This window comes from Triturus cristatus, chromosome 3_2 (genome assembly GCF_964204655.1).
Source record: "Triturus cristatus chromosome 3_2, aTriCri1.1, whole genome shotgun sequence".
In the NCBI taxonomy this organism is placed as follows: domain Eukaryota; kingdom Metazoa; phylum Chordata; class Amphibia; order Caudata; family Salamandridae; genus Triturus; species Triturus cristatus.
In genome coordinates this window covers 1,134,034,966-1,134,055,958 of record NC_140584.1, presented here as the reverse complement: position 1 = coordinate 1,134,055,958, position 20,993 = coordinate 1,134,034,966, and the positions used below count along the sequence as shown (strand labels likewise).

At 46.8% G+C, this 20,993-nt stretch overlaps 1 protein-coding gene across 2 annotated transcripts in view; it reads right to left on the bottom strand.

Moving 5' to 3' along the window:
* SGSM2 (small G protein signaling modulator 2) overlaps positions 1-20,993 on the bottom strand; it is a 1,127,811-nt gene that overhangs the window by 353,133 nt on the left and 753,685 nt on the right. The window contains exon 10 of one of the 2 annotated variants that reach the window (XM_085649947.1): positions 6,723-6,886. In XM_085649947.1, coding sequence (XP_085506073.1) covers positions 6,723-6,886 — 164 coding nt within the window. The remainder of the gene's footprint in view (positions 1-6,722; positions 6,887-20,993) is intronic. The other variant, XM_085649948.1, reaches the window with a different exon arrangement.

The window sequence follows — 20,993 nt, the reverse complement described above, 5'->3', positions numbered from 1 at the left end:
TGCCACGTCTGTGACTCCCCTTTTACTACATATCACCCCTAAGGTAGGCCCTAGCTAGTCCTATGGGCAGGGTGCAATGTAGGTAAAATATAGGAAATGTGCCTTAACTGTGTGGCATGTCCTGGAAGTGACAAACAGCCATTTTGGTTTCTCACTACTGTGAGGCTGCCCTCTCATAGGAATGCATTGGGGATTCCCTGATATGTGCTTCAGTGGTAATTCCTGACCTGAGAGGAGTAGAGTGGTCAAGTTTGGTGTGTTTGGAATAGTGGGAATAAATGCTGCATAATGGTGTTCGCAGATTTATTATCACTGTTTTAGAAATGCCACTTTTAGAAGTGGGCATTTATGTGTGCTATGTGTCTTTGTGCCTGCCTGATGTGTATTGCATTTCTGGCTCTGGAGTGACAGGGGCTGGGGAGGTGCAGTGGCTCCAGAGGGGCTGGGTGAGTCAGCGCTAGGCTGAAAGGGTCTGATCTGTATTTGGGGTGGTGGGAGGAGTAGCACCTGCACCTGAATAGGACTGTGCCTGTCTTCCACAATACTGGCTCCGCCCCCTGTGGTCTGTCTGGGGCCGCAGCGTACACTGACAAAGGAGGGTGTTGTACACATCTAAGAACATTTTGAGTACCCCCAGAACTGGTTTGGACTGGGCTTAGGCCTGTGCAGGGGGAGAGCAAAGACCTTTGCAATATAAATATTGGGGCTGTGACCCCATGTAATGTGCTGTGGGTGCTTTTTGTGCTTACTGAACTTCTGGAACTGTTGGTCCCCAGGAGGAATGGCCATTGGGGGCTCCATACTCGTGGGAGTAAAGCATCTAGATGCCCTGCTGGTGGGCCCCGGTGTGCTGGCCTGCCTGGGCCTGCCTCCTAAGGAATCACCAGGGCTTGGTGGCTGGGCTGACTGGCAGCAGCGTGGGGTGAGTGCTGTGCCCGCTACTTTTGCTTATTGCCTTGCCGCGGAGCAAAGCGGGTTGGGCACTTTGCTTTGGCCGGTGAGAGGAGCGGTTGCTGGCCCTGCTCCCCGGTCTTGGCTGGTGGAGGCACTTCAGAGGTGCAGCTGATTTTCTGTGCGGACCACGCATCAGGCTGCTGGGGTGCTAGGCGTTACCTAGCAACCGGCCAGGACAGCGAGGAGAGGGAGGCCCAGCCCGCCGTAGCCCCACCTAGCAGGACCCCGTGATGCGAGGCAAAGCCAGCCTGACTGTGGGCGGGACCTCCCCACGTGAAAGGAAGCCAGGCAGGAGCTGCGCCTGGTTGTGGGCGGGGCCAAGGGAGGCTTTGCTCCGTGCCCTTTGAGCCGCGTTCAGGCATTCCGGGAGCCCGGCGGGAAGCCCTGGCTCACTTGTGTTGGGCCGTTGCCCTGGACAAGTGGACTCCGTGCTTTCCAGCAGAGGCAACGGAGAAGCGAGCCTTGCCTGCGCCCAGGCTTAGAAAAGAGCACTGTTTGGCCCCGCCTCAGGTGAGAGACCGTGCGAGAGGTGGGGATAGTGTGGTTCCATTCCCCAGCCATAGCAGCTGCCCCAAGTGGTAGTGGGCAGCTGCCCTGACCAATTTGATGTACTGGACCAGAAGCGAGGGACCCTGCAAGGTCGCCCTGCCGGAGCGGACAATGTGGGTCCATCCCGCCCTCAGGGGCCGGTACGGGCCGCATTTGTTGTTGGCAGAACCCCCGCTTGCCAGTGGGACTGCTGGGGCCATTACTACCGAGAGCGGGTGTTGGGGGCATTCCTTTGGGGTACCATAGCGCAGTCCTTAGTGGACACCCACTAGGGAAGTGCCCATCGCCAATGGGAGGCTGTAGGGTGTTGGCCTTCCAGAGAAAATGGGCCAGTTTGCGAGCCTTGGTGGAGGAAAGGCCCTCCACAGACTTACCACGCAGTCCAGGGGGCATATTGTGCATAATGATTATGCCTAAGAGGGGCATGATGTGGGGTGTTGTAGCCCTGCATTTCTGCTGATTATATTTTTGCATCATATGCCAAGTACTGCCATGATGTCTATGCATTAGGTGTTTATGCTATGGTGGTAATATGTTCCTACTAAGTAATTACCGTGCACTGCAGATTAGGTACAGGCCTAAGAGGGGCCTAATGTGATTAATATGTTTTGCATAATATGCTGTCCTAGGTGATGTCAGGATGGTAATGCATAATGTGGTAATGCTAAGTGCACTATTGCCAGTAGTGACTGGTTGTTTTCTCTAACTGTGAGTTATGATGATAATGACAGTGGCCCGATTGGCCCTGTAATGTTTTTAATCCCCTGTAAAGTAATACCTCGTGCCAGGTGGCACAGTGTATATCTGTGATTATGCTCTGATGTGTTTTATGGATAATACGAAGGATATTTTTGTATAACCTTGTGTGGAGTCTCTTTTGTGGTGTGCCTAGTGTGTCGCGACAGTGTGAGTGTGTTGCGCTAAAGCTTTACACATTGCCTCTGTGATAAGCCTGACTGCTCTTCCAAGCTACCAAGGGGTGAGCAGGGGTTATCTTTGGTGTGTAACTCCCTTGCCTTGACTAGAGTGGTGGTTTCTGCCTGGCTTAGGGCCTTGCCCTACCCTACCAGAAATCCCATTTCTAACAATAAATAAATGGATATATGGCACACAGGAGGAGCCGCTGCATCGATAAGTGGTTAATGGGTAATGGGGGATTCAGAGAGGCACTATATACAAAGCAGAGTAGGCAACTGCTCACTGGCCCAACGGCCCTAACAGTTGCCCTATGGCACAGCACCATGAGAAAATTAGGCTGGAATAATAAAGTGATGCTGAATACGCCCCTGTGGCATGCAGAGATATTGGGCAAGCTAAGCAGATATCGGGTATTTGACAAATGGGATATCATTGCCTTATCAAAAGTGGGGGATCTTGTTAAAAAAGGGAAAATTATCTCATTTGCCGACCTACAACAAGAATACGAGTTGTCCGAGGGGAAAACGTTTAGATACTTGCAAATACAGCACGCTCTGACGGCAGTGCTCCGGGTGAATGGTAAAATACCAGAGGCCTCACCACTCAAGGATAGACTGCTGGCGGAGTACATAGACCATAGGACAATAGCACTTACCTATCAGAAGATAATCAACAACTCTCCTGACCCACTACAGCGCCTCCTTGAGCGGTGGCAGGCAGATTTGGGAAATCTAGAGGAAGGGGACTATCGTGACGCGTTATCCTCCCCACGGGAGTTTGCCATATCATCACGGTTGAAGCTAATCCAACTAAAGATATTCCACAGAACATAGATCTCATGCACTTCTCTAGCTAAGATGGGAAGGAGTGTCTATGCAGAGTGTAAAAGGATGAGTGGGGAGGTGGGCACCTTTTATCATACACTCTGTGACTGCCTGGCTATCCGGGTGTACTGGAATACCGTAATGGCAAGTGTGAGAGAGGTCAGTGGCGGAGCACTACTGCTGTCACCCAAACTATATTTACTCAATAAATGACAGGCCAGTGACATGACCTGTATGTATCAACTCTGGATCACCATGGGCTTTATAATTGCTAAACGAAACATTGCTTGGAGTTGAGGTGGGTTGGCAGTCGCCAACCCTGGAAGAGTGGGAACGAGACATGGACTGATGCATGATAGCACAAAGGGCAGTCTGTAAAAGCAGGGGGTGCCCTCAGAAGTGGGACCGGGTATGGGGAAAATGGAACGAACACAAGGGTAATATTTGTGTTTCCCCCTCCATCCCGGGGAGAAGCTCATCATGGTCAAGACACTTCACAGACGTAATCGATGATGAACAGTGAGGGGTGGGGGGATCTGAATATGACGAACTGGGAAGTGAGACGCACAGTTAATTTATCTGATTTGAGCTGTTATGTTTTTTGATGCTCGAAGTAACATTGTAAATTTAATAAAAACAAGTTTTAAAAAACCTAAAGAGAAACTTCATCCAAGACATAATCCTCCCCAACTCCCACAACTCCAAGGAACTCTTTGCCTTCATACAAGAATTCACCAGACCCAATAGCGAAACAACCGATGCCCCTCCCTCCAAGACCTCTGCAACAAACTTACCTCCTTCTTCCACCGCAAGATCAAGATGATCTATGACACCTTCGATGACTAAGACCAAGGCATCGCCCCAGCGACCCAATTCAACAGACCCTCCTCACCTGGACCCCTGTCACCATAGAAGACACTGCAAAGACAATTCGGAGCACCTATTGATCCCTGCCCGCCCCACATCTTCCACAGGGCCGTCACCACCAACGCACCCGAACAACGCCGAAATATCAACTGCTCCATCGAAACTGCCACATTCCACGATGACTGGAAACGTGCCGAGGTCAACCCCCCTCACGAAGCCCTCCACAGACCCAACGGAGCTCAAGAACGTCAGGCTCATCTACTACTCCCTTTCGCCGCCAAAGTCATCGAGAAAGCCGCCAACACTCAGCTAGCACAATTCATAGAAACCAACAACATCCTAGACACCTCTCAATCCAGATTCCCCAGCAACCACAGCACCGAGACCGCCCTCATAGCTGCCACTACCGACATCCGTGCCCTCCTCGACCAAGGTCACATGGCAACCCTCATCCTCCTGGACCATTCAGCAGCCTTCAACACTGTCTCCCACCACACACTAGGCACCAGACACCACGACGCAGGCATCCAGGGAACAGCCTTAACTTGGATTCGATCTTACCTCTCAGGCAGAACACAACGAATAAGACTCCTGCCCTTCCTGTCTGAACCAACAGAGATCAGATGCAAAGTACCCCAAGGATACTCCCTCAGTCCCACGCTCTTCAACGTCTACATGGCCCCCCTCGCAACTCTTGTCAGAAAACACAGACTCAACATAGTCTCATACGCTGACAACACCCAGCTCATCCTCCCCCTCACCAAGCAACCTGACATCACCAGGTGCAGTTTCCAAGAAGGGATGAAAGACGTCGCAACCTGGATGAGCAGCAGCTGCCTGAAGCTCAACTCAGAGAAAACAGAAGACCTCATGGCTCTACCCCCTCCACATGGGTCAACACCTGGTGGCCCCCGCCGTCGGAAACCCACCAATCCCAACGGACCACGCTCGCAACCTCGGCATCATACTCTACTCTAAACTCACCATGAACCGCCAGATCAACGGCGTGTCCTCTACTTGCTTTAGAACCCTCTGCATACTTCACAAGACCTTCAAATGAATCCCCCCAAACCCAGAAAGACCGTCACCTACGCACTCATCACCAGTAGACTGGACTACGGAAACACCCTCTATGCCGGAATCAACAAAAAACTCCTCCGCAGATTCCAGATCGTCCAGAATTCCGCAGCCTCGACATCCCACGACATAACCACAACACCCAACACCTCCGTGACCTCCACTGGCTCTCCATCGAAAGAAGAATAACCTTCAAACTGCTCACACACGTCTACAAAGCCCTCCATAACACCGGACCCCAATACCGAATCTCCTTCCACGCCTCCAAGAGAAACCTCCGCTCTGCTGACCTCACCATCGCCACGGTCCCCCGCATTCCCAGGGCCAAAGCAGGTGGCAGACCCTTCTCCTACCTCGCAGCCAAGACCTGGAACAAACTCCTCACCACATCCGATGCAGCCCGACACTGCACCAATTCAGAAAGGACCTCAAAACCTGGCTCTTCAAATGACCTACAGAGTTCCTCGCACCCCCCACTCCTCAGCGCCTTGAGACCCTCATGGGTGAGTAGCGTGCTTTGTAACCCCTGATTGATTGAAGTAAAAAAGGGATAATGGTACTGCAGCACAGGGCAGACTGGAGAGGCTAGGCCTGGGCTGAACTACTTTGACTAGACCAGTGAGACCCATCAAATTTTCTGAAAAGATTCAATGGGATTTCTGGGTTCATCAAACCTTCTAGAAGATTGACCCTTCTACAGTCTGTTTTCTGTGTTCCACAGAGTACACAGTAGAGTGAGTATAAAGGATGTAGGTAAATTCCCTGCGGCTGCAGGAATCTTACATGCCTTTGGTAGGGCTGTCCTTCCTGGACGGCTGGAGGGGAGTAACATACCATTATTTTGTGTACATGATATTTCAGGCTTACTTTATCAACTTCATTTTTGTCACTTACTTTTACTTCGAAACCTTTAACTTGTTATTACCATGAACTCAATTGAAAGAAGTTTAGATAAGTAAAGGTAAGGGATAGGTTTAGGTTTAGCGTTGGGATAAAAGAAGGCTAAGGGATAGATTGAGGGAATACAGTAAATAGGAAGAACCAAATGAGGTAAAGATGATAATGAGATAATTAAATTTTTGGTGTAGAGCCCATTGTGGAAAAATGTATTGCCAACAAAACAAAGAGAGTTAGAGGTCAATGAGGCAGAAGCTGTTATCCAGATGGGGGGGGGGGGGGGAGAAGTTGTTAAAAAATAAAAACAGTCCTGCAGAGAAGTGGTCTACCCAGAAAGGCTGGTACCTCTGACACTTAGGTTTTGAAAAAGTCTGAGTGTCCCTTGAAGCTCAATTCTCAAAACAACCATTAATTCTGGTTATTCAGGTTTGTGTAGTTGCGTAGGTTCGATTGAACCAGGATTCAGGAGTGTGCACAACAGAAGTGGGAGGTGAGTGAGGAAAAAAGGTGAAGTGCAGCCCTGTTTAGAGATGTGCAGGTAGGTGCAAAATGAGGGTAGGAAGCAGGTGTGGGAGGACAAAGGCATTGTTAAGCGGTGTCGCATTTAGGCTCAAGCATAATAAAATGTCGTTTTACCTTTCCCCGTTGTGTCCACAAAGGCGGTTCCAGTTGCCCTCGAGGTAACAGTCCATTTTCCAGGCAGGAGAGAAAGGCAAGAAGGTGTCCCCCTGGGGGAAAATGCAGGGGCGGCCTCTGGATTCCATCCTGGCTCACCAATACCAACAACCCGCCATGCTCTGCTGTATGGGGTAAAAAAGATGGGAGTGAGCACATCTTTCAATAGGGTGTCTTTTTAAAAGTTAAAAAAAACTCCATTGGATGGACCTATATTGTGTTCCTTTAACATTCTGAATAGGATCTCATACAGCCAATCAAGTCTTCCATATCAGTGGCGAGTGTAATCTAGCATGCAATAACTTCCAATCACCCTTCAGATTCTCTCTCTGTTGGTATGAAGATGAAATCTTGACATTTGTCAGGAGTATCTACATTATACATGTAGAAAAGGGCTCATGGAGATGGTCTGCATGCAGGTTTCCACCCAGTAAGATCCACTTGTAGATTTAATAGGCATACACTTTTCAGTTGGGATCATAAAAGATACATTAAGATATTTTCATTACAACATTGCCTACATCGCTTCCTGGTTTAGAAGGGTAGGAGGCTGTGAGCCCTTAAATCTTGTCTACGCCATTGCCCACGACTTTGTGCTGACCTAGGCTAGCCTTATTGTGGCTTTTACTGTTAAATCCCAGATATAACTCCATCAGCCTTTGACATGCATTCTTCCCTTTGTAATAGGAGTGTGTTCTTCTCCCCATTTTGTCTCCATTCGAGTTTTCCATCTTCAGCTCAGATGGAAACATTTGGGAATTGCAGATCATGTAGAATCTTTATAGTATTAAAGGTCAATTTTTTTCAGAATTGTAAATCCCTCAAAACAGACCATGATTCACAAACAGTAAAGAGTTCATTAGAGTAAGCAAAAAACAAACAACTACACAAAAAGAAAAAGGCACCAGTCAAGTCACACAGTATAGATCCGCTGGCAGAGGTTTGGAGATGACCGCTGTACCTTGCATTAAGAGAAAGGGGCAGGATGCCCTAATGTTGTTACTTACACCGGAAGGCAGGTCACAAATGCTACGCAAACCAGCCCAGTGCCAGATAAACAACAGATACCCGCCAGGTGCCTGTTCCTAGTAAACAGGCAGGCAAACAGCGCATGATTAATTCCTCCTGCTGTTTTTTCAGCACCAGTGCAGGTTTTCTGTAATATGGCCCCTTGAGGCAAGCTAGAAACCGTTGTTTCCAATTTATTCTGTACTGTGTCAAATGAGGGTTAAAAAAAGTCCCCAAACATCACTATCATGTAACATGAAAGAGATTAACTGTTCTTTTGAATCTGTAATCATGTCTGACTATGTCTGAGGAGAAGTCTGACTAAGAGACTTAATGGGTTTCAAATGTGCAAACTATTTCTGAAGCACTGAAAACAATCACCAGATAAATATACTTTTAAAGCACACAGCTGTAGATTTGGCAATATTCAAACTTAATAATTTTCTGCAAAATAATATAATTTGCTGTACATGCACGGTCTTCAAGATCTTAAAAAATGAATACGCAACTGTTATCAAAACATTGGATGGGAGGTTTGGTCCTCGTCGGAATGTTAGTTTGGAAAGACACACATTTTTGCAAAATGCCCAACAATCTATCTAGTCATCACTGTGTTGAGGAGCTTAGTAGCAACTTGCAATTACCAAGGCTTGAGACAAAATTTTAAGAGGTCGCTTAACAGGAAAGACAATTATTGAAAAGGTTCAAGAGTACTTTCTATCTACAGAAGATATTTGATATGTGGGTGTAAGATGCACATGAGCAATACTAAAACGTATCCTGCGTGGTCACAAATTTGCCTTAAGTGCAATCAGTGGGGCCATTTTGCAAGGCGATGTAGGTCAAAACAAAGTCAGAAGAAGTGGTGTAAATAAATATATTTAAGCTTCAGTATTCAGAGAAATCATAAGGTGAAGATAATGTGTTGTTGCTTGAAGGTGAGGAGCAACAGCATCTGGAGATAATAGAAGAACGCATAGGTGCAATGGAGGGTAAGACTAGGAGGAAGTCCTATTGTTGCGTCAAGATAAATCGACAAGAGGTGATGATCATGGTGGGTTCAGGTTCTCCCTATACCTTGATAGGAGAGGAACTCTGTACCTTGATAGACGAGGAGTAGTTGAAGGAAAATCAGCCAGTTGATTTGAAAGAACCACACATTTGAATATTTTCCTATGGGATCCTGTGTATAGAGATGTTTGGAGAATTTGAAGCAGAATTGGTATTTGATGACAGTGGAGCAAAAGGAACAGTAACTAATGAATAATGGAGGCCTGTAGGGTTGGGAAGAACAAGGAGAACTGAACATGTTGTTGGACCCCAATCAACCTGACAATGAACAATCTAGAACATAGGTGTTATTAGTCAACCAGGTTGGAGAGATGGGGAAACAAAGAGGTAAAGTGGATAAAGAATTACCCACAAGAATTCAGTGATAATCAAGGGAAGTTGGAGGGCTTCAGTCCTATAATAATAACCTTGAAGGAGAGCACCATAACAGTGCAAGGAACGTTTGGAAAGTGCCCTTGGAATGGAGGAAAAAGTTATAAGCTAAATTTGGGATGTTAAGAAAACTAGACATGAATAAAGTAAAAGACATTTCAGCAGCAATTGGAAAATGGGTTATTGGTAGGGGCAAATGTAGGTCTGCCACTGGCAATAAGGTCCCTAACACATGATAGGACTCAGCATAGGTCTTAGAAAATTATTCCTATGCTCAACCCTTGCTAACGTGGCTGCGAGCAGACAGGCTTAACTTCAAAGACAGGTATGTAAAGCATTTAAAAATACCATTTCAGTAAATAATTAAGTCACACCACATAATAAAAATCCAAAACCAATTTATAAAACTATGAAATATTTTTATCTTTACAAGGACACCAAAACGACAACAATCCAATGTAGGGAACCGGAGATATGAATTTTCAAAGATTTAATAAAATATAGCACTTAGATGCTAATAGCACCATATTGTGATACCTGCTCGCGATAGACCCGGGCAAAGTTAAAGTTTCAGGCCGGGCGCGATGAAGCCCTGAGCGGCTACAGCTCCCGGCAGGTCCCGGTCTCAGTTTCTACCTTCACACTTAGAAACTTTTCTGGAGCTTTTCTTCCAGAGGGTTCTCAAAGCTCCCAGCCAGTCCGGATCCGGTGAGGGTTCGCCAGCTTGACTTGTGACGAGGTCCTGGTCAACATCCCTGGAGCGAACTTAGAAAATTTCACAAGATCGCTTCAGCGGGGCAAACCAGGAATCCAGACTGGTACGCGATGGAAGGCAGGCGGCTTGGCTCTCGCGGTTGCTCCCGTTCACCTTTTCTGTGAGCGCACTTAGAAACTTTTCTGGAGCTTTTTCTCGTGGGGTCTCTCGATGCTCCACATGTAGCCAGATCCGGTGAGGGTTCGCCGGCTTCAGATTTTCTCCAGTCCCGGTCAATCTCTGGGTGTTGGACCCATGGAGCTTTTAGAGGGACGAACCTGGAAGGCCTTGCCGGCCCGCGGTTGAAGGCAGGAAGCCTGGCTGGCCAGGTTGAGTAAGTCCCTCTATGGAGCTTTTTTTCAAATTTGGTCCAAAGTTCTCCAAACTTCTTGAACTTTTTCCTGAAGTTCCTCAAGGGGTCCCAAAGTGTCCCACACTCACTCTAAGGGTCTGCAAGCTCCAAGATGGTCCTTGAAAGTTGAGGACTTCAGTTCACACAATCCACTGTTACAAAACCCTTACAAATCCACTGGTGGTTCTCCAAGTTGCGTAATTAGTTGGTAATGTTCCAGTTGAGCTCTTTTCACCTGTAGCTTTCAGGAAGTCTACTCTTTACTTCTTTTCCAGCAAAGTAATCCACAGGGCTGCAATTTCAGTTGGTGCAGTCTTCAGAGGTCAGGCCTTAGAATTCTTTGCACAGAAAAATCTTCTCAGCAGGGCACTTATTGCTTCAACAAGTTTCAAGCAGCAGATCTGGAGGGCTCTGCCCCTCTTAGATACTTATTCCAAGTTCTCTGGGTGAAGCAGGAGGTCACTTCTGACCAATGGGAGCAGGGTAACTCCTCATAGTCATGACCACATCCTATAGAGTGTGGCATTATTTTGTCCCAGAGTGCATCAAATCTTCCAAATCCATAATGGCTGATTTTCCAGCAAGGATGTAAGAGCTGGCTAAACACACCCCCTAGGATGGCTTATTTCCATTGACTCTCCCCCTACCATATGCACCTACCTTCCCTAATCCTGGGTCTGGTGGAGGTCAAAAGTGTAAAGTGGAAACTGACATTGTGGCCGTCCCTCTGCCTTTGAAGGCCATGGTTTACAACCCCTCCCCCTGGCCTGGCATTCCTATTGAACAGCACACTGCCCTGCCAGCAGAGCTGGTTAACCACAGGGGCTCTTTATCACCTCTTCAAGGCAGCCTGGCTAATTCCCTTAACTCTGACGAATCAGGGCAGACCACTGTAAGGCTGAATTTGGATCCACAAACAAGAAGGTCTTATAACTTCTTGTCTGTACATTTTAGGAGAAATTCAACAATATAATATTGTTGGATTTTTCACTACCATTCTAGGAAGTGTTTGAACGGTAGCTCTATCTCCTTCCTATTACGAGTTATTATTTAATAACTGCCTGCAATGTTAACCTATGTGGCCTGGGATTTGCAATGGGGAAAATGCCCTGGGCCAGTTTTCTAGGACCAGGGCTTATAAAAACATATTTTATAAGTATTTCCCTAATTTCTACAGGCCCACCACCCTCTGTGCAACTAGGGGAGACTTTAGGGGTTCTGAATCGGCAGAAATATTGCAGATCCTCCTTCCACAGTGCTCCTAGCATCAAAGTCGAATTTGAGCAGTACTTTAACATAATATGGGGAGCGAACTGTGAAATTTCACTTAACCCAGGCTTATAAAAACTAATTTTATAAGGGTGTACCTTATAAATACCTGACCCCCACCCCTGGGATACCTAGGGGAGACCCTGGGGTCTCTAATATGTCAAAACATTGTAGGGTACCCATTTGTAAGTGCCCCTACCACAAAAGTCAAGTTTGGGTACAATTTACTTTTTAAAAGCAGTCCTGGCACCCAGTGTTGCTTTTAAACTGACCTCAGGCTTCAGCAGTGCACACATGCAAGTGCAGAAGAAGGCTGTTGGCCTCTAAACTGCCATGCCCCAGGATACTGGGGTTTCTAGGTAGTTTCAATCCCCCTGCCCTATTATATACTGGGGGCCTATAGGGGAGGGCATGCCAATCACAGGAGTACCTCACCATACCATTGTGTACCCTAGTGTAGCACTGGCCCTGGGCCTGGTTAGGCAGAGCCCAGGGTCAGTCAAAATCAGTTACCACCAGTATCAGTCAGTAAAAAGTTGGGGGGTGCCCAGGGCACAGGATGACTTTGCAACAGCAGCGTATCCTCATCGCTAATCATAACATCTCATCCCATTTGTTACCAGTGAGGGTGCCTCTCGATATAAGCATTTAGTGTTCGGTTAGGTTTCGGTATACACAGTGTTGCATAGAATTATGGGTATTCTTTTTAAGGGTGTGGCCAGAGTGGCATTCTTCCAGGATGCAAATATGGAGCAATATGTTGAACGACTAAAAGTTGTATAAGAGTTGGCTGAAGATGGTGTTGATTGCTTGGGACATCATGTATAACAAAAGGGGGATAGAACCCAAAAGAAGTTTGTTAGGACTGATCAAAAACCCACATGTCCTTCCAATAAGGAACAATTAAGATTGTTTCTGGGGTTAGCAGAATATTCTGCCAAATTTACTCCTCACTTTGTGAGTAAATCATCAGCCTTCAAAGAATTTATGAAAAAGAATGTGAAATACAAGTGCAGTGGTGAATGTGAGGATGACTTTAAAGAGCAAAATAAAGGGTCAGTAAAAGCTCAGTTATTAAAACCTTTAAATTCCATAATCTGAGCATCATTATAGCAGATGAGAGTTGTTTAGCGCTAGGTGCAGTTTTAATACAGAAAAAAAATAACAGGTGCCAAGAAACAGTGGCGTTTGCATATAGAGCTCTAAGAGAGAAAAACTTGCAATGCAGTGGGGAGTGCAATATTCTACAACATATATATGGGGGACAGAATTCAAATTAGGGATGGACCAGAAACCTCTCGAGGATTTATTCAGTGCAAAAAGGGAGAGTGGCTTTACTCATACCAAATAGCACTCCAGTATCATCTGGAATATGTTCCAGGAGCCAATTATTTTGCTGCAGATTTTTGTCAGGGTTGCCAATGTGTGGACGTGAATGCGTAAATGGCAGAGAAAAGGGAAACGAAGAGATGCTATGTGAAGTGAATGAAAACAATGTGGAGATAGAAGGACCCCTTCCAGAGGAAGAATAGAGAAAAAGTATGGATAGAGATGAAATAACTTTGTTTCATAGATTACATTTTGAAACTGTGGCATGTGGCCATGTTTGGGGGGGGCGTGGACTGAAAGCATATGGCTAAGTGGCCAATAAATTGATGTGTGTGGGAGGCTTGATAAGATATCTTTTTTTGAAAATTATTATTTTTAGTAGCCTGGCCTAGACAAAGTGATGGAGCTATGAGAGGGATCATTCTAACATCTGCGTTCTAAGTGACAAGCCCCATTGCAGAAGTCCGAGACCAGTTGAATCTATGCTACCTTGGTGTAAACTGGCATTAGATATCAGCTGGATAGTTGGAGTGCTAAAAGAAACTCTGAATTATTAGTACAGTATATATGATGATAGCTAAAACATGGGGATAGATGAGTAGGCAGTGGCCTGAAGGACCACTGCCTACTCTTAAAAACCTTTCTGTCAACATTCTCGAAGGGGAATGCTTATAATCAATTTTGAAATGGTGGTAAAATAGGAACGCTTTAGAACCAGATTTCATTTGCAAATATGAGGGTTTTCAACTGTTGAAACAATTTGTACATCACACCCAAAGTGTGTACACTACTCATTAATTCTCCAAGTTACATTTAGCGGTCGCCAGGGTCACAGCAGTGACCTCTGTCTTGACCCTTGTGATGCCTGCCACTGTCTTTGCAACCCGTGACCTCAGAGGTAGCAAAATCAGTGCCAAGAACACATGGCTGGTTCCACACTCCTTATTTTCTGCCTGTCTCTTATTACACTAATAGTGAATAATGTTCCATAATTCACAATAGGTGTAATGTGAAATAGAGCACACTTACCTGAAAGGGGTCCATTGGGGGCATTTGTAAGTAAAAAAATGGTTTAAAATGGATGATGTGTGCCTACTTGTGTGTGAGAGTTTGTGTATGTGAGAGAGTGTGTGTATGTGTGAGCACGTGTCTGTTTGTGTGTGTGTGTGAGAGAGAGAGAGAGAGAGAGAGAGATTCAGTGACAGGTGGCCCAGATTTACTATTCTTTGACAGAAGGTAATGCTGCACTAGAGTTGCTGCGCAGATGTGCATTAGAGGGAGGGAGGAAAAATTGGTCACTTCTGGGATATGGTGCATTTTTTTCTTTCCTTGAGCTGGTGCACTTTTGGCAGTCATGAGTAATCAAACACACCTTGCCCCATAGCGCAAGGATATGCGTCTTCTCTGAAGCATAGGTATTGTGTTGGAAGTCCCTTACAGTACCTAACATTTCTCCTTGTTACATCTGCCTTGAGGAGGCATAAGATTTTGGGGTTTGATGCGATCTCTATCTACAAACATTTGCAGGCAGGAATCTGCTACAAAATCAAGGGTCATATGCTGTCACTTCCTGTGATGTTATTAAGATCAAAGGGTATGTGATGTCACATCCGCTACCCTAGGCATTTTGGTGATCCAACACTCATGAAGCAAAGCTCAGTAAAGGGACAGGCAACCACTGCGCACTCTTCCCATGGTATACTGTCTGCAGCTCATTAACTAGTAAAAATTCTGTTAAGTTTTTTGATAAACAAATTTTTATTCAGTTTACAGAAGAAGTGCACCAGCCAATCCGCACCGTATTTCAATAATCGAGAAATACAATCACAAATTCTCGTTACCCAATGTACAGACATTAATAAAGCAAAACTGAGATGGAAACAGTCAAACCCCACATGATTAGACCCCCCCCCTCAACCACTTCCCCCAAATTCTGCAGTATTTCTTGGGCCAACCACGTATACGAACAATTGTTACTTACCTGTAAACAGGTGGTTCTCCAGTATTGGTGTCTTTCATAGATTCACATGCTTGAATATTCCCCGTCGTCGGAGTGGGAGTCCCACGGTAAATAAAATAGCAATATATACATATATATATAGTAAAATATATACATAAGTAATCATATAATTAGTGCATATAGGTGTAAAACACACATAGTGTACCTATAAGAGAAAAACTCCATAGGAATACAATGGAGAGAGACAAAAGACCTTTGTAGTCTATCTCTGTCATTATGTAAGTCCGAACTCCAGCCAATCAGGCGTCAGCCCCTCTCTAGAACCTTCTCCTCAGAGCTTCTCACCTCAGATTTTCGTAGCACAAGAGTGACTGTAAAGTGCATGAGGAGAAGAGAGCCTCTGAAGGGAGGAGGGAGGGTCGCATGTGAATCTATGAAAGACACCAATACTGGAGAACCACCTGTTTACAGGTAAGTAACAATTGTTCTTCTCCAGTATTAGGGTGTCTTTCATAGATTCACATGCTTGAATATAGAATAGCTAGCAGTAACAATCACCATTGTTTCCATGCCAAATAGATTCAACATATATAGATAATCAATCTTCTTATGCATAAAAACAGTATTGAACAACTGTAACATTGTAAATGCATAATATATATATGGAAACAATATGGAGGCGGGAGGAAGAGGCTCACCTTACTTAAAAAGATTGCGCAGCACTGCCTGTCCCACCGCAGCATCCTCCTCGCTTAAAGTTGCTAAGCAGTAGTGCTTAGTAAACGTGTGTCTGGTCGACCACGTAGCTGCTCTGCAGATGTGTTGCAAAGATACTCCAGCAAATAAGGCAGTAGATGATGACACTGCCCTAGTGGAGTGTGCCCTCACTGGAGACTGCAGAGGTTTATTTGCCCTTTGGTGGCAGAAGACAATAGCTGCCGAGATCCAGCGTGCAATCGTTGGTTTAGTAACCTGACGTCCTTTATGACAGCGTCCATAAGCTATAAAAAGTTGATCGGATTTCCTGAAAGAAGCTGTCTTACTGATGTAGAACTTAAGACACCGCTTGACGTCCAAAGAATGTAATCTTTGTTCTGCAGGTGTCTGAGGATTGGCAAAAAAGGTCTTTAATATTACTGGCTCATTAATGTGAAAGTCAGTAGGCACCTTGGGTAGAAATGATGGATTGGTGCGTAACACTGCAGCATCCGGTTTGAACTGCAGGAACGGAGGTTTGATGGTAAAAGCATGGATGTCACTGACACGACGAGAAGACGTTAGTGCCAGAAGTAGAGCTACTTTCCAAGTGAGATATTTTAGGTCGGCCTTGTGAATGGGCTCGAACGGAGGTCTCATCAATTGTGCCAACACAACGTTGAGGTGCCACAACGGAGGAGGACGCCGAACTGGCGGAAATTTCCGGAATAGGCCCTTAAAGAATTGGCGGATTATTCTTGAGGAACAAAGGGAACTTGATCCATCTTGCCGGAAACGGGAAATGGCTGCTAGAAAAACCCTTAGGGTTGCATGCGACAGTCCAGAACTGGCTAGGTGCAAGAAGAATGGTAGCAATTGCTCTGCCGTGGAATGTATCGGATGAACTCCGTTAGCAGCACACCAATGGCAGAATCGTTTCCATTTAAACTTGTACGTCCTGATTGTAGAAGGTGCTCTTGCCTGGGCCAAAATATCCCTACAATCCTGGGGGATGTCTAGGTGGGCGAACTCATGGTGTTCAGGTTCCATGCTGATAAGCTCAGTGAGGAGGGATTTGGATGACAAATTCTCCCTTCGCTCATGGTAAGCAGATCCGTCCGATGTTGCAGGAGGATTGGCTGGCATTGGGACAGGAGGAGCAGTTCTGAGAACCACGCTTGTCGTGGCCAGCGCGGGGCTATTAGGATCAGGTGGCAAGGCTGTCTCCTCATCTTCCAAAGAACCCGAGGTATGAGGGGTATTGGAGGAAAGGCGTACGCAAATAGATTGCACCAGTTTATCAAAAGGGCATTCCCTTGTGATTGCTTGTGGGGATGCCAGCTTGCGTAATTTCGGCATTTCCGGTTCTCCGGCGTGGCAAAGAGATCGAGTTGCGGACGGCCCCATAGTTGGAATATCCTCTCTAGAGTGGGTTGGTGTAACTTCCACTCGTGGGTCGACGAGGAGGACCTGCTCAGGGAATCCGCTAGGACATTGGATACTCCTGGCAGGTGGACTGCCGTAAGCAAGATCTGATGACTGAGAGACCAGTCCCAAATTCTTTGAGCTAGCCTGGAGAGACTTGGGGATCTTGTTCCGCCCTGTTTGTTGACATAGTGCATACAGGTTGTGTTGTCTGTCTGTATTAGCACTGACTCTCCTTGGAGCAAAGGCAGAAACGATTTTAGAGCCAGAAAAATCGCCATGAGCTCCAACCTGTTGATGTGCCAAGATCTTTGATGTGTGGACCATCTTCCCTTCACAGAGAGATCCTCCAAATGAGCGCCCCATCCTTCCAATGAGGCGTCTGTTGTGAGTGTTCTGTCCGGTGTCAGCGACAGAAAGGACATGCCTTCCGTCAAGTTGGCTGGAATTGCCCACCATGCGAGTGCTGACTTTATCTGATCTGTGACACATATCATGTCGTGGAAAGATCCCGTTACCTGACGCCACTGAGCATCCAGAGCTTCCTGGATAGGACGTGTCCTCAGCCGGCAATGAGGGATCAAGGCAATGGATGATGACGCCATCCCCAGAAATGATTTTAATAGTCTCACAGAAACTGACTCTCTTGATCTGATCAGAGCCACCAGTCGCAGCATCTTTTTGAGACGCTCCTGGGAGAGGAATGCCTTCGCTGACACAGTCTCCAGAGTTGCGCCCAGGAAATCTCTTTGTTGGTACGGATGAAGTTGGGATTTTTCCACATTTACGGACAGGCCTAAAGAGCGAAACACGTTCTGGCACAGAAGAGTGTGTTGTCGCAGGTGAGTGCTTGACTGAGATTTCAGGAGAAAATCGTCCAGGTATGGAAATATTTGCACTCCCTGGAGGCGCAAATACGCTATTACTGGAGCCAGTACCTTCGTGAACACTCGAGGGGCTGAGCGCAGGCCAAATGGTAACACTTTGAATTGGTAATCGTGTTGACCCACTCGAAAACGCAGGAACTTTCGATGCCGCTGTAAAATAGGGATATGAAAATAGGCATCCTGGAGATCTATAGTCGCCAGAAAATCTTCCTGCAAGAGTAAGCGCAAGATGTCTACCAGCGTCATCATACGGAAGGATTGGCTCTTTATATATTTGTTTAGTGCTCTTAGATCGAGGATGGGCCTCCACTCTCCGTTTTTCTTTGTGATCAAAAAGAACCGGGAATAAAAACCTTTTCCCTTCTGAGACACTGGTACCAGTTCTATAGCTCCTTTTTGCCTTAAAAGTCGGACTTGATGCAACAGTTCTTTCATGTGAGCTGGTGGCGGTCCGGAGGGTGGAGTGGGAGGAGGGAATTTGGTGAATTCTAAGGCGTGTCCCTTCTTCACAATGTCCAAAACCCAACGGTCCTTTGAGATGGAGGACCATTGGGAAAAGAACAGAGAGATTCGACCTCCAACCTTGTCTGTCCGGTAAGAGTCACTGTCTCTTTGATGCGGATCCTCTGTATGAGGATTTTCCTCTATATGACTTGGAGGTTTGCTGCCGTGATGTTTGCTGTTGCTGTCCATAAGAGTAACGGTTGGACCCTTGATTGTAAGGTTTGTATTGTTTATTGTCTCTTCGAAAACTTGAGGAGGTGCCGCGTCCGCGTGCACCACGAAAATTACTCCGCTGAAATTGAAGGTTTCCTAGTGATCTAGCTGTTTCAGTGTCTTTCTTTATGGACTGTAGAGCTTCATCGACGTGGCTCCCAAATAAAGACTCGCCGTCATATGCCATGTTTAAGATCATAGACTGAACCTCCTGACGAAAGGATGTAGATTTTAACCATCCTTGCCTACGCAGAACAGCCGCTCCGGCAAGCTGACGGAAACCCATGCAGGCGATGTCCACTGCACAATCGATTATTTCCGCCGATGCCGCTTCTCCCTCTTGGAGCAACTTCATTGCCTCCACTTTAGATGGCTCTGGTAACTCCTGAACCACATCCGAGATATCAGCCCAAACTTGTCTGTCATATCGTCCCAGGATGGCCAAGGCATTAGCTGCTCTAACCACCGTAGAGGCCATAGAAGAGAATTTACGCCCTATGGCATCCATCCGACGTCCGTCACGATCCGGAGGCGAGGTGATAGAAGATGCCGGATTTTTCGCCTTACGTTGCGCTGCCTGCGTAACGACCGACTCAGGTTTAGCCTGACCCGTGAGGCATGCTGGGGTTCCTATCGGTGCCTTATATTTCTTTTCCAATCGAGGCACCTGAGCTGGCAAGGTATTCGGTGTCTGCATTAATTTCTTGCCTTCTTCCCAAATAAACTCAACTATGGGAATAGCATGAGTCTGTTTGTAGGGTTGATTCTTGAAATCATAAAGGAAGCAATCTTCCTCCCTGCGCTCCGTTGTTAACTTAAAACGGTGTGATGCCCTTTCCATCAGTTGGTGAAAATTGGCTATGTCCACTGGAGGTGAATCCCCTGTTACTATTTGTGAGGGGGATGGTGTTTGTGCCTGGTAATTGTCCCACTCCGCCATATCATCATCATTGTCATCTACATCCCCATCATCATCAGGGATTTCACCCTCTTCTGGGTCCTGAGGGCCTTCCTCTACAGGCTCATAATGAGGCAACACCCTTTCCGGAACCTGTCGTGGAGGTACAGGCGGCATCTGTGGAGCAGGATTTACAATAGGTACCGGTGGAATAATTGCTGGAATCACCGGGGTTGACGGAATCTCTGAACGTTGAGGGGATAGAGGGAACCGTTGGTTGTAGTCGTCCAACATGCGTTGGAGATTAGTAATGAGCGACAGAGGAAGAGTCGCCGTTTTATGCTTCGGAGGGGCCTGGTGTATAAATACCGGATCCTCATCCTCACTACTGACATCCTGGCACTTAATAACCAAGTCGGATGGACTTTGTGCCGTTCCGAAAGACTCCGGTAACCCCTCGGATTCCTGATCCGAATCTGTAGCAAATAATGGTGAGGGAGGCTGTGCAACTCCCAAAGGAATATTATGTTCCTGGCTCTCCAAGCCCACAGTAGGAGGTAATGGTGTCCAAGAAACTCCTTCCCTTCTTGTTTTCTGGGTAGTCGCCACACCGCGTATTCGTACCCTTACGAATGTCTGTGGGGATGTACTCGTCGACGGAGCCGTCGTCGAAGGAATGATGGTCGACGGAATTATCGTCGACGACGTCTGTGGCAACAAGATTGCCGTCGTCGGATTCGCCGTCGACGGGGTCGCCGTCGACGGGGTCGCCGTCGACGGAGCCGCCGTCGACGGAGCCACCGTCGACGGAGCCGCTGCCGTCTTCGTAGACAAGGCTTTCGTCGACGGAACCACCGTCGACAGTGTCGTCGTCGGGATCTTCTTTTTCTTCGCCGACGGAATGGGCGTCGACGAGCTCGACGACGTCTTCGTCGACGACACAGTCTTCGTCGACGGAACCTTTACCTTCTTCGTCGACGTCGAAGTAATGGGCACAACAGAAGTCACCGCCCTTGAAGAAGTGATGGTAATCGTCGACGAGGATAACGTCGACATAACGCTCGTCGACGACGAAGCAGCTGACGTCGTCGTCGGGGTCACCGTCGACGAGGTAGAAACAGCAGATCTCGTCGTCGGGAGCATCGTCGACGAGGCTGACAAAGTTTTCCCCGAGGAATGGGAAGTAGACGCCTCAGCAGCCTGAGAACAGTGTCCCATAGGCGACAAAGCAGTAGGTGAAACCACAAAGGTGGCAGTTGTCAGAGGCAAAGCCAGCTTCTTTTTCTTCAGGAAAGGAGATGGTAACTCCTGCACACTACTGCGCTTAGAGGCTGGTTGAGAACGACCAGAAAAGAGACTTTCCACATCAGAGGGAGAGTTATCCTTGTCCTTCAGTCTCTGTAGCCATAAAAGCAGGCGGCCTTCTCTGTCCTTTAGAGTTTTTGTAGAAAAAGTTCTACAAAACTTACATTTTGCCACCTCATGGTCAGGATA